This window comes from Rhododendron vialii, chromosome 2a (genome assembly GCF_030253575.1).
Source record: "Rhododendron vialii isolate Sample 1 chromosome 2a, ASM3025357v1".
NCBI lineage: Eukaryota > Viridiplantae > Streptophyta > Magnoliopsida > Ericales > Ericaceae > Rhododendron > Rhododendron vialii.
The window spans coordinates 47,139,219-47,153,484 of record NC_080558.1 but is presented as its reverse complement, the minus strand read 5'-3'; the positions used below and the strand labels follow the sequence as shown (position 1 = coordinate 47,153,484).

At 37.4% G+C, this 14,266-nt stretch overlaps 1 protein-coding gene across 1 annotated transcript; it reads left to right on the top strand.

Moving 5' to 3' along the window:
* The first annotated feature begins 3,526 nt into the window (after window positions 1-3,526).
* Window positions 3,527-4,511, top strand: LOC131315871 (uncharacterized). The gene has a single exon (XM_058345088.1). It carries the CDS (start codon window positions 3,757-3,759, stop codon window positions 4,360-4,362), a length of 606 nt encoding a protein of 201 aa, XP_058201071.1. The 5' UTR covers window positions 3,527-3,756; the 3' UTR covers window positions 4,363-4,511.
* The last annotated feature ends 9,755 nt before the right edge of the window (window positions 4,512-14,266 follow it).

Below are 14,266 nucleotides of genomic sequence, written 5' to 3'. Positions count from 1 at the left end.
CATATCCATAGAGCAGAAACCATCCAGAAATGTGAGCAACCAAGTTCAATAGCTATCTTGAAAAGGGAAGAAAAAGAGAGAGGATGCAGTATCAAAGGACAAGAATTAATCCCAATCTTAGGAAAAGAAAACCCAATCTTCTATAGCAACATTAGAACAATTCTCTGAATTGACAGCAGAGCAATCACGCCCGAACCATTTGATGGCAAACATGATAAACATAGGAAGAGAAAGCAATATCAAAGAACAAAAGTCCCAATCATCTACTGCTAACCAAGGAGCATCTTTCCAGCCACGAGAAAAGCAGTATCAAAGATCCAAGACCCCATCATCTACTACAGAAAGCAGAAACATAAATCTGAAGTATTGCACACCATTCTCCAAACAAACACCATCACTCACCAAAACACCACATAATTAAAAGCCCACAAAACTTTACACCACTTGGATTTCACACACCTTCAATTTTCTGATACCATGAATACACCTCTTAATATCCTCCACAGAATACTCTTTAAGATCATAGCATGCATGCTTTCAGCCACATAACAATCTTTGTCTTGATGCTATCCACCAGAATCTCTTCCTCATAGTTCTTTGTTTTCTGAAAATAATAAGGTTTCTTTCTATCCAAATGGACCAGATGATTGCATAAAAACAAAGTTCCCAACAGCCTCTCTCCATATACTTGTACTTGTTAGAAAACCACCAACATAGGAGGTCATAAAGATTAGCTTGACAGACCCACGTAGTACCCCACCACACCAAGATTTTTGACCACACCTTCCAAGCCTTAGGACTGTGTAAAAAGAGATGAGCCACAGTCTCCAATTCCTGATTGCAAAAAGGGTATAAACCACTTCTCATAACATGACTTCACAGAGAATAAAGTGGTTTTACTATCCCATTTCCACCTCAGTGAATCCCCCACATTAGGTTGCAGAGAAATAGAGGACAGCCCCTGCTTCAACTCATTCAGTTCATCATCTTCCCAACCACGTAATCGTCTTTTAAAAGTGAGATTCCAAGATAGGTTAGAGGTGTTGTACATCTCACCAACCATAGCATTTTGTTGATTTGATTTAAGATACAACCTAGGGAAAACATATCTCAACGGTTGGTTACCACACCATTTGTCATTCCAGAAAGAAGTTGACACCCCTGAGCCTACTTTAATCCAGAAACCCTCCTCAATGATCTTCTCAAAATTCGAACCTTCACACCCAATGCGGCAGATGTCGCCCCATGCTCTAGAAAATCTGCTCGGATTATTAATCTGGGAAGGAAGTCATTTGGACCCAGAAACTCCATACTTGCCATTAATAGCTTTTACCCACAAGGAATCCTTTTCAACCTCCACCACCATTTGCATAACAAAGCAGCATTCTGAATCAACAGCTTTTTAATCCCCAAGTCACCCCTCTTCTTACTTTTTGTCATTCTCTACCATCCAACCAAGTGTAGTCTTCTTCTTACTTTCTTGCAACTGTGATAGGCATTTTAAAGATCTGACATGTAGTACATAGGAAGATTTCCCAGAATATTAGATTTGACCAGAGTTAACTTTCCCCCAAGTGTCATATTTTTCCTGTTCCAATTAGAATTATTTTTCTCAAACCTTTCAATAACTGGGCTCCAAGTAGATACCCTTCTGGGGTTAGCACCCAATGTGATAGGCATTTTGGTTAAATATTTTACCTTTTTTTCATTTAAGTTGGGGGGAAACTTTGATGTTGCCCTTGTAGTCGAGGGTCCACTATGAGGTGTAATTTGTTGGAATCTGGCACATAAGGTCTCACCCTCTCCAAGAGAGATTCTGCTAATTGTGAGGAAATTTTCTTTTCTGCTTTCCTTCTTGTGATTAGTCCGCAAAGAACAACACCGAAGCTCCAAATATTACTTTAGCATTCAACCTACTAGTTACCGGCCAACAAATCACAACACCACCACAACAAGAGGAGGAAATTGGAGAAAATGTCGCATGTATAGAAAAGGAGGAGAAGAGTTCTTAGAGAAAATGTTCTATTCTTGGCATCACCTTCATATTCCAGCACCGGTAATTTTTATTTCTCAGCAGAAGAAATTTTATTAAGTCGAAGCAAAAGATGTAATGAGATAAAAGGATGAAGTTAATTGAAAACAATAAGGCAAGAGAGATATGTCCAAAATAAAGGAAACACATGCATTGCGTCACTTCTGCTAAGTCTGCACCCAAAATTGATAAGATGTCAATCCAAGACACCAAAATGCCAAAAACACCAATACAAGGAAAAAAAAGCACTAAAAGCCCGAAACACCAACATCACCATGCAGCAAGAGACGGACCCCAACACAAACAACCCAAAAAAAAGAAGCAAAAGCGTCATACAGTCATACTCCCGAGACATCGTCTACAATCAATTAGGAAAACTAGAATGAGTAGTTGTTGGACGCTATAGGAATATCACACGCATTTTCACATGTTCCTTTAAATCAATAGATAATTATCTAAACATTCTATCTCGAAAGTAAACATCAACAATCCTCGTAGCTCGTTCGATTGTTTTGGAGATAAGAAATGACCAACATAGCTAAGGAATAATATGCTTTGAGAGAGAGTATCTTTATGGGTTTTTTTTAACTTGGATACCATGCAAGAATGTTGAGTTGCGTAATTTCTACTCCGTATTAAGCAAAGCAATTTGTGTGTGGGAACTTTCATACACAAGGTCCAATATATATGCTCATAATGCCCCCGCCGCTAATGCTGATGCACACATTCCAATGAGGCATGCACCAGCCATACTGGTCTCCCACTTAACCATCCAATTTAATTCTTTTTGGCCTTTCTTGACCAAATTAGTACCATCATAAGTTTCACAAATAGGATTTTGGGCCCACAAAGTATATCAGACTTTCACTTTAATCTTCAGGGCAATAATTTGGTATAGTTGCATCACATACTGCGTTTGATGTGCATGACCTGGACAGTTCACCTCACGAGTTATAATATCCTAATAAGTAACTAGTCCTTTTCATGGATTTGTTTTAATAACCGGATTCCAGGTCAGCTAATTTGTGCGCAACTCGACTAATTTCGAGCTAGACCTTGAAGTTTTCGATCAAACAAACTTCCAATGGCTCTAAGGTTTGGAATCTTTAGCCTTCATGAAATCCAAACTTGCGATCTCTTGGGAGCAATTCCTTCACTTACTTTCTCATACACCCATAGCCAATATCCTTTGATGGATTTTAGGAACTCTTCAGATTGAATGGGAAAGGCGTGAATGGTGGAATCCGAAAACCTGGAGTGTAGGTGATACTGCTCTCCACACCTTTACTTTAATAGAATGGGACCAAGATGTAATAAAGAGAAAGTAAAAAGTCCAAATGGACTTGTCTCTTGGCTAGGATTTTCCGGGTTTGATAAATGGCCCCCCACAGAACCATCCAATCTCATTGCTCCACCAATTTTATTTTTGTTTTATCAATGGGGAACCTTTGTATTTCTTTTTGGCAGGAAAGTTGGACCATTTCACGATATAGAAATCGTATCAAATGTGGTAATATATGAATATCATATTTACTACCCCACAAATATTTCCTTTAATTTCCCTTCCTTTTTCCATTTCTTGGACTAGTGGGATTGAGAAAGAAAGAAAGAAAGAAAGAATCCCACCGACGTGCTCCTTCTCTATGCCTTTCCCTCTCTTTTAATTACCCTCCAAAAACAAGAACGAGACTTGAGTGTGTGTTTTGGCAGAGAGAGAGAGAGAGATGGGCAATTGCCTATTCGGAGGCATGGGAGAGGTAACTACCGAAGCAATCAAAGTGGTGACATCCGACGGCGGGATCATGGAGTTCAACGGTCCGATAACGGTGGAGTTCATTACCGATGAGTTCCCAGGCCACGGTATCTTTCGAAGCCAGGATCTTTTCTGGAAACCATTGCCACACAACGAAGTACTTGCAGCAGGGGAATCATACAATCTCCTCCCGCTCAACAGCAAGGGAATAGGTGGTGGCCAAATTGCCCAAGTGGGTCACGTAAGGTCAAACAGCTTGCCACAATCCCAAGCCGCGCCCTACAGGATGTCGTTCGACGGTCAGGGAATCCTCAAGAGATCGTACACGGAAGCCTTCTCTAGGTACAACGGTGGCGGCGGGATATGGAAGGTGAAGCTTGTCATCAGTCCGGGACAGTTACTGGAGATACTGTCACAAGAGGGTCGAACCCAGGAGTTGATTGAAAGTGTGAGGACCGTCGCGAAATGCGGTAACATCGGGGTTTCGACCGTGGGTTTTTCGGATCAATGGTCTCTTTCCAGCAGCAGGAATGCTTCCTCTAAGAAAGATCTTCTGTTGGAGCTCAAGAGATCATAAATATGTCAGGCCGGCGCCCTTTCATTTCTTTAGTTTTTGTCAGTTTCAACCCGGTCTTTCTGTTGCATGCTAAATTCGTCAGTGACGTGCTGTGTTGCATATTCCATCTATTTGCAATTTCTAATATACATAGTTTAGTTTTTGTGGTACTACTTAATATTTAACCAATACTATTTCTGTGTTCATGAAATTCAATGGTTATTGTAGCCACGGGCCTTGTGGTCTTTTTAGCATCGTGTTTCCGAGTCAGACTTGGTCTTTTTAGCATCGTGTTTCCGAGTCAGACTTGGACAAGTAAAAGGAATTGGGCTCACAGGCTTAGATTGGTGACAATTGGGCTTGATCTAGTGTTTCTAGTTTTCAGCCTCATTCGATGCAAGTTAGTAGAGGTGGCAAACGGGCGGGTCTGGGCGAGTTTGGACGGGTTGAAACGGGTCATGTGTCAAATATGGGCGGATCGAATATGGGTCAAAAAATAAACGGGTTGGAACGGGTCGGGTTAAATATGGGTCAGGCCAAACCCAAACCCGCCCGACCCGACCCGTTTTCCTTTTTTTTTTGTGCCCCTTTTCCCCTTCTCCTCTCTTCCCCCTCCTTTCTCTGATTTGTCTCAATAAAAGGATTCAAAAAAGTAAAATTTTATGATTAAAACTCAATTTGTACGTTCCGGGTCAATTTTTTGTCGATTATTAGTTCTATTCAGAGAAGAATCGAAAAATTAAAAAATTATGATCCAAACCCATCCGACCCGACCCATTCTACTTCCTTTTCTCCCTAAGCTAAAATATCCGGTATACCAACGCCGGCTTCGGGTGCATTTGGATTAAAAATTGAGTGACTTTTTTCTTCTTTTTTTTAATTTTTTTTTGTATTTGTTTATTTTGCGTTAAACTTTTGTAGTTTATTAATTCGTCTCAATGAGAGGAATCAAAAAAGTAAAAAATTATAATTGAAACTCATGAATTTTTGAATAAAGACAAAATAAGTAAAAAAATAATCTTTTTTGTAAAAAAAAAACTGAGTTTCGATTAAAAAAATTTTATTTTTTTGATTCCTCTCGACGAAACGAATCAATAAGTTACAAAAATTTAAAGCAAAATTAACAAATGCAAATTTTTTTTGAATAAAGACAAAAAAGAAAAATCATTTTGACTTAACAATCCAAACGCACCTGAAGTCTTCTTCTCTGTCCTTTAACAAAAAATCTTATTTGCAGACCATTCCGTAAAGAAAGTTTTATGAAGACCAATCGCGCACGTCCAAAGTGTTTTTGGATGATCCGAATTGAAAATCAATTATGACCGGTAACAATTAATTGTGACCAGTCATAATTGAAAATGAATCTCAGCAAATTAATTGCACGAATGGATGACTGAAAAGTTTAGCACAAAATTATCAAATAAAAAAAATTAACCCATTTTAACTTGCAAGGGAATCTAAACCCATTTTAAGTTTAGTTCTTTCCAAAAGTCAGAGAGAGAGAGAGAGAGAGAGAGAGAGAGAGTGGGGATTTGCAAGGGAATCTAATTGAAGTGAATAAAGCAAACCGAATTTGGTCCCGTACAGGAAGCGATTTTGTGCAAGAATTGGTATTTTAGGTCTAACCCATATTGAACTCATTTTTAACCCATCTAAATCCATGTAAATATGGGTTTATATGGGTCCAACCCATATCAACCCATTATACAATATGGGCGGGTTGGGTTGGATTATAAGTGGGCGGATTTAGACGGGTTAAGAAATGTGGGTTGAGATTGCCACCTCTACAAGTTAGTATTGTTCTTATTTTTTACACTAAAAAGAGATAGGAAAAATAACGGTCAATGACATGTTTTGATAATTAATACCCGCCAAGGACATGTTAAGAACATTTGTTAATGCTGAAAATGTTATTAGTGGGTACTCCCTCCGTCCCAAATTCTTGGTCTTATACGGTTTTACGTGCAATTTTCAATTACTTATATCTTTCAATGTATATTATTTTTTATGATTTTGAAAACATTATTTTATAGAAATAATTGAAATCTATCAAACAAGATCTATATTGTATATTTTAAATAATATACATTGAGAGATATAGGCCATTGAAAATTACATGTAAAACCGTAGAAGACCAAAAATTTGGGATGGATAGAGTATTAATTATTAAAACACGTCCAAGACCGTCATTTTCCCAAAGAGATGTGTGGTGGAGAATGAATTTGGTGCCCTGGCGGCATAGAATAATTTTTCCACCATATACACATTCCTCCCATGTTTCTCGCTCCCTCAATTAACCCCCCCCCCCCCCCCCCCCCCCCCCCCTTAATTTAAAAAAATAAAATAAAACATCAAAAAAACTTAAGATTGGGGTTTGGATGCTTTTGAAAGTAAAACACATTTGCTTATAGAACAGTACAGTTAGATTATATTGTAGGAGTCATGCCACGAGAAAGTAATTTTTCATCAATCCCCTAATCCCAACGTGAATGACTTGTTTTTGGCCGAACCGAAGATGGTATTAATTGGAATACACATAAGCTTAGCCCAAGACATCACTGACCGTCAAACCAATAAATAAAAATTAAAGAAATGAAATTTTGGAGGGGCGTATTCTGGATCCACTACGGGGAGGATAAGAATTTTACGAATTGAAGAAACTAATTTTTGATTAAATACGTTAAAAAAATATAGAAAAAGTTGAAATATATTTTACTCAGGTGGGCTGGGCTCGAAAGTGCATTGCCAAACCTAACGAAATATATTAGGAATAACGGGCTGGGCTGGGCTGGGCTGGGAAGAAAATCGTGCACAGACACAGTTCAGTCCTCCGGGCAAAATTAGAGGTGGCAATTTCAACTCATATTTTTTAGAAAAATGACGGTCAATGATGTATTTTGATAATTCATACCCGCAAAGGATATTTTCAGCATTAGAAAATGTTTTTAACTTATCCTTGACGGGTATTAATTATCGGGAAAATGACGGCTAAGGACGTGTTTGATAATTAATACCCATCAAGGACATTTTCAGCATTAACAAATGTTCTTAACTTGCTAATTAGGAAGTCTATCTCTCTAATATTAGTTTCTCTGTGTGTTCTGCATGTCCACATTCAGATAAAAAAAAATTGTATTGCTATTATTATTTCACTGGGCTGACGATAAGCACATTAGAAGACAAGGACACACTTATTTCTATGTATTTTTTACGCCCTTTAATACACATTCACACACTTAATATTGTTAGTCCAATGGGCTGATTTTAGAATTTTCCTAAAAAAAATAGGATATTTTCCTCTTAATATCTTTTTAATTTTTTACACTATTAATTAAGATCTTTTGTGCAACGTAAGAAAATATGAAAAATCATTTACAGCAATACAATATTTATTTATTCGAATTTGGACATGATAATCCAAAAAAGCAAACGTGTGAACTCCAAATTAATATATAATAACAATAGAAAATGTTGGCAAGTAGTATTGCGTTTAAGCGTCCAACTAGAAGGTGGCAGCACACTTATAAGCCTATGAAATTCGTACTAACTAAATTTCCTTTGATACTTTGGTACCGAAATTTTTTTATGTGCACACACAACTTACGCACAAAAATACATGCAAGTTATTTGTGGTTCCACACAGTGGCTGACTAGCACATTAAACTCGTGCCGATAGTGCCGTTTGACGTTGTGTCATTGGTCCGTTTAATCTTTGTAGAACCTTTTCAAATATTAATAAATTTCTTTTGCTGAGGGAAAAAAAAAAAACTTGTGCAAAAGTGCTGAGAGTAAAGGCAACTGTGAACAGCCAGACACACGGTGCTTATAGAAAGGCATCTACTCCTATATGTACTCCAATTCTTCTTTATAAATGGTCCCTTGATATATATAATCACCGGAAAGCTAATTAATTCTAAATTATTTATCAACCAATAATAGTTATTCAATCAAGAACACTTTCTGTAAATTAACATGCTTTTATCAAAAGTCGTCTCCCAATTGTGTGTCTGAATATATGAACTTACTAATAGGGGACAACTCTTTCTCTTACAATTTAAATTTTCAGGTGATCGAGTTGGTGGCCACAATCAAAAATGGTATCAGAACAAGTGGTAAATATTCCAATGTCTAAACGCTTACCGAATATGCATATTACTTGCACTTGCATGTTTTGTTATCTCTTGGTGCAAAGCCCGGGTACGTACATGTGTCTTGAAAATAACACATTATCATACTCTTTTCTAAAACATTAAACTTTGCAAATAATTAAATTGATGGTACCCAAAAACAGTCCAACACGATTCACATGTGTGTCTTCTCAATTGATCTGTATGAATGGCCCCCGGCCCGAAGACTTATAATCAACACCAGCTAATTGAATGTTAATCAGAAGAACACTACTTTATTGTAAAGCTGCTTTATCAAGATTCTTCTCAGAAACTTAGGTCTAATTTTCAACAAACTAAAATAGGTTGATGTTGCCGTTATCATATATAATCATGCATACACTTAGTTCACACCTCTAATCAATCTCCAAAAGTTCATCAATGCATGGGACCTCACTCAGGAAATAAAGAGCATCCAGCTTGTTGATTAACGAAGAGTACTTGTGCCACCGACACAAATAACAAAAGGAGATGTACAGAATTAAACATGTCCCGGCCCTCATGTACAGTTAGATCCGTAAAAATTCCTTTTTTCAGTAGAACAAAGTCATGAATGTAGGGAATATATATAATAGTAAAGTGAAGAAATGCAGCCATGATCTTTTGTCGATCTGCAGTTTGTTTAATTAAAATTCTAGAAGGCACTTCGGCTAGTTTACGCATGCATACCTTGACTAATTCGCCTTGCGTACGTATAGACTGGTGTAATCGATCACAAGATTTGATAGAACCTATGAAGTTTTAAAAAGAGTTTAGTCTGCTGATTATGGAGTGGATGTTGATAACAGGCTATAATTAATCCTTTTCTAGCCTTCGGGAAATAAATACAAATCGATATTAGAAGTTAGTTTGGTTGACAGACTAGTACAGTTACTTTAGCAATTCACATAAAATTAAAGTTAGTTTTCTACTTTAGCAATTCACTTATTGAAGTGTTCACTGCATTAAACTCTATAATATACCTTTATTCTATAAAAATATTCTTTTCTTCAAGTATTCTTTTTTTGTTTTTCTTTTCAAAAGTGATTGAAGTAGTTGAAGTATATATGGAGAACGACACTAGTGATATAAGAGTTGGGAGTGAAGAGTGTCTCCTTATTTTTGAAGGCATCTATACTTTGTTTTGGACAGTATCGATTTCGTTTGATTAATTGTATGAACGTGTACAACATTTTTGTTTTTGTTTTTTATCGGCAAAAGAATTTTATTAATCTCCGAACCGAAAGTTACAAAGATTAAACGGGAATGGGAAAGAAACGACATCACAACTAAAAACCTACATCCCAACTATGTTGACACCTAGACTAAGAACAATCATATGCTACCCACTACCAAAGAAAGAGAAAAGTTGGCGAGGAGCCAACCCCAGCAAAACCAAGTCCAAAGTTTACTAAAAATTACAACAGTAAAAAGCACCGCTAAAATGGAAGGGAATGGATATGAATCCACCAAAACATCACATTCAAGGGTGCTGAGCATCTTGAACGACTCGAGCCAGGGCCGGCCCAACGTATTTGGGAACCCTAGGCTAAATCATTAAGTGGGGCCGATGGCTTCATTAAATAATGGATAATTTGTTTATATATAAATTTTGTCCACATTGAACTAAGAACTTGCTCTGGTTCAATGGTTTTGTTATGTTTGTGTTCTCCAAGACCCAGGTTCGATACTTGATAACTCTAAATTTCCACCAAAGCATTACTTTTTGACAAAACATACACTCAAAAAATACATTGGCGGAAGGAATTGAACTTAGCCACACACTGTGGACTAAAGGTTTCTTGTCCACTGAACCAACTACAATGTCTACACTAATATTGCGAAATACTAATATATATATACCTACTCCTAACTGAGGCCCCTCTTTTTTGGGCTGTTTCTTGAGGCCCTAGGCCCGGACCTCTTTGGCGTTGCCCAAGGGCCGGCGCTGACTCAGGCATAGCATCACCACCAGCAGTAGCAGATTATTGGAAGCAACAAGAGCAGATTTTCTTGTTGAAGGTTCGCCACGTGATACCAGAATTGCACTTGATAAACACATGTAGAGCTTAGCAATGTTCTTGCAAGAAATCCCTATCAGTAGCAGATTATCGTACAACATTCTGGTTGTAACTACATTTTCCGTGTAAATTCAGCGTGCCAAACGTCTTGGCTTTCTTATTTGGGATAATGACGCGGCCTTGTGTTTGTGTTGTGTTCCACCATCTCGTTCCACTAAAGGAAATAAGTACTTATTTTTTTGAATTAAATGTAATATATTGTGATAGAATGATCGTTGTCTCGTAAAGTGAAAAATAAATACTTAAAAAATAAGAACTTTAGTGAAATGGAGCTCGATATTAGTGATAAGTGGCTGAGTGAGGATCTCTATTCACAAATGGACTTTTAACATGAGCCGTTGGATTGTGTTTTCAAGGGTCCAGATCTGCAAAAACTTTATGATCGGACCATTGAAAATGCAATCCAACGGCTAGGATCACACGTCTGCATTTTAGAAGAATAAGGATGCCCTTAGAGTGGAGGAGCTTGAAGCGGTGTCGATCAGGCACATCTATATATCGGGAAGCGAACCATTGTGCGAATGCATTGGTAAGTGACGCACCTATTTCGATGGGAGATTTTTATATCTACCCTTTTATTCCTAATTGTATTGTTAATCTACTTTATGCGGATTTGATAGGGGTTGTATACCCTCGGCTTATAAACGCTATTTAATTTTTTAATGCAACGTTCAGTTTTAAAAAAAGAAAAAGAAAAAGGACACCCTTAGAGGAATGGGGTATATATATACTCACACTATGACACCAATACTACTTGATACATTTGTTTGGTAACTATGACACCAATACTACTTGATATGATAACGTGTCGTGAAAAACATGAACAAATTTTTAGAAAATGAAGGAATTGAATACCAAACTTATCGTATTTCAACTTCAAAATCCAGAATGGTAATTTATATTCCCTCTATCCCGAATTGATGGCTCCCTACAAAACGTCGTGAAGATGTTTTTAAACCCCAAAAAAAAAAACCCTATTTTTCGTGCATAGTTTTTGTAATTAATTTCTTTGAACAAAATTACCCTTCATGATCAGTTATTTAATTTGGAACAAAGAAATTCTAAAACGAATATTTTATTTTTTATTTAAAAATTTCATGACTCTTCATGGAAACAAACAATTTGGGACAAAGGAAGTAACTAATCTGGAGCGTGCCAGGTACGTATCTTCCTAGCCTGATGGCCTCAGCCCCTACCCGACTTTCTTGGCTTTAATTTGGTGACTGCACAGAAGTTTTATGGCATATAGACTCAAATTACAGGAAATTCGAGGTTGTGGTCATGAAAGTCCGAGGGTCACTTTTCCACCTGGTGATATTTTTTTTGGTCCGCAAGAAAAAAGAAAAAAGACAGGGGAAGCAACACGGTGATCATCGTAACAGAACCAATCAATCTATAAACCCACTTTTCCGTGATAGTACCTACCCAAAAAATAGACAAAGAAAAATGTGACATGGAATTGTTGTTCTCGATCATTTGTACGTAGAAAACATAGAAGTAGGCATGAGCTAACATGCTTATTACTTTAGGACTCGACTTTATTTGACGAAAGCAATACCGGAGATTACTCTCATGCTACGTACTCTTCTCTCTCTCTCTCTCTCTCTCTCTCTCTCTCTCTCTCTCTCTCTCTCTCTCCGAATTGGAAGCGGAGAATTTGGCTCTCTCTCTCTCTCTCTCTGAATTTGGATGGCATGTGTTGTGGCGTCACATGACGTCATCTGAAAGAAATTTTGCAACCGTGGAACGATATGGAAGATATTGATTTGTGTATACAGGGAGGAAGGAAAAAGGCACTACTACTATAAGATGGGATAAGTAATGAAAGCATGGATAGAAAAATAAGAATTCAACTACAACCAACAACAAGTGATGTGGAGATCTCGATACTAATATTTCAGAGTGCTGGTCAGTGAGGAGTGGTTGCTTTGTCAATTGCTGGCTAATATCATGATTAGTTATGGAATTTTGATGAGTAACACTCATGATTAGGGTTGTGGACAAGAGTGACCTCATAACGGAATTTGCTTATGTACGTATTGCGCTTTGTACAAGATGGCAATCGGACCCGCCCTATCCCGAACGGGGAGGGTTTTCCACCACCTCTTCGGGTATCAGGTCGGGATAAAAATACCCAAACCCGGCCGGATTCGGGGTGATAGTACCCCGCCCCGATATATACGCTATTACCCACCCCGTAATGTATTTATTTATAAAATTATACTTTTATCCCAATTTCATTATCATTAATACTTCAAATTTTATATTTTTACCCTAATATTATTATCATTATACTAAAAAATCCTTATATTCTTACCTTTATATTTTCACCATTATGCTAAACTAACACTTTATTTATACTTATTTTCTTTTATTTTGCTTTTAGATTAGGCATTTTTTTAATTTTTTACGGAGCGGGGTGGGGCAGGAACGAGGGTACCCAAAAAATACTTGGTCGGGGTCGGGTATGCAAAAACCTACCCCACCCCATTGCCATTCCTAAATTTGCGCTATACTTTTATTTTTTGCTAAGAAAATTCTTTTTACTAATCTTTACAAAAATTAAAAGAATCAAGGACACACCGGCACTAAACCACCCGATATCTAAAAGAAGACAAGATGCCAACTAAACACCAAAAAAATCACATAAACCAACAAAAAATAGCCAAAAACCTAATCGAACCTCAGACTCTACACAAGATCCCCATCATCAATCAGCCGAAAAGCCAAAGGGCCAAACAGACACAGAGCCAACTACCTTCCTTTGGGTTCAAATCTACTAGTAGATTAATTCCCTCCACTTGAAAAGCTCTCAAGGAATCTTGAGTTTGAGAAACTTCGAGTTGAGAGGTCATTTCCTTATCCTGACCATTGATTTCTAATGCCTCTTCCACTCTTTCATCTTCCTCCACTCTCCTGATTCTAGGATTTAGGAGAAAATTATCATTATAATCATTCCCAAGAACCAGCTCATGAGAGAACGGGCTTGTAATTGAAAGGCTCTTAATTGGACTTGTTTCTGCTAGAATCCCATCTTTCTTCAAGTTTTGGCAGTTTTTATACTTCCATTATCATGATACAGTTTGATATACGCTTGTGAGATGAAAAATTGCATGCGTGTTTGACCGGTTACCAGTACATTGGTCCCTTTCCGATTCAAGGACCTGTTCAAGTGGCCGATATTCAACTGTTATGAGTGATTTAGGCGCTGTAAATATTTTTTATTTAAAAAAATTCACGACCGTCACAACCCTTGTAATGTATCATTCGATACTTCTAATACCGTTAATTATACTGCCATATATTGTTACCTTTACGTGTTCAGATAGATACTGTTACTTGAAAACACAATATGCTTTGTTACTCTTTGTATGTGGGAGAGAGACAGATAATCAAATGATTATGGTTGGTTGATATTTAGCATGCACTACGCAAGTGGACTAAAGTATAAATGTCGGTATTACTTTGGTCTTGAGGAGTCATCAACACTGATATGGGGAGTATTGGCCACGTAGCCGATGCTAGTTGGTGGTAAATGGGGTTCGTTAAAATTGTCTGCGCACACCAAGCTAGGTTTAAATTAAAAAAAAAAAAAAAAAGTCTCCTAATTTGGGGGGCGCAGATAAAATAGGAATCTAAAGGCGGCAATAGAAATTTTATTAATCTTAGAACCAAATTAGTTACAAAAATTAAAAGAAA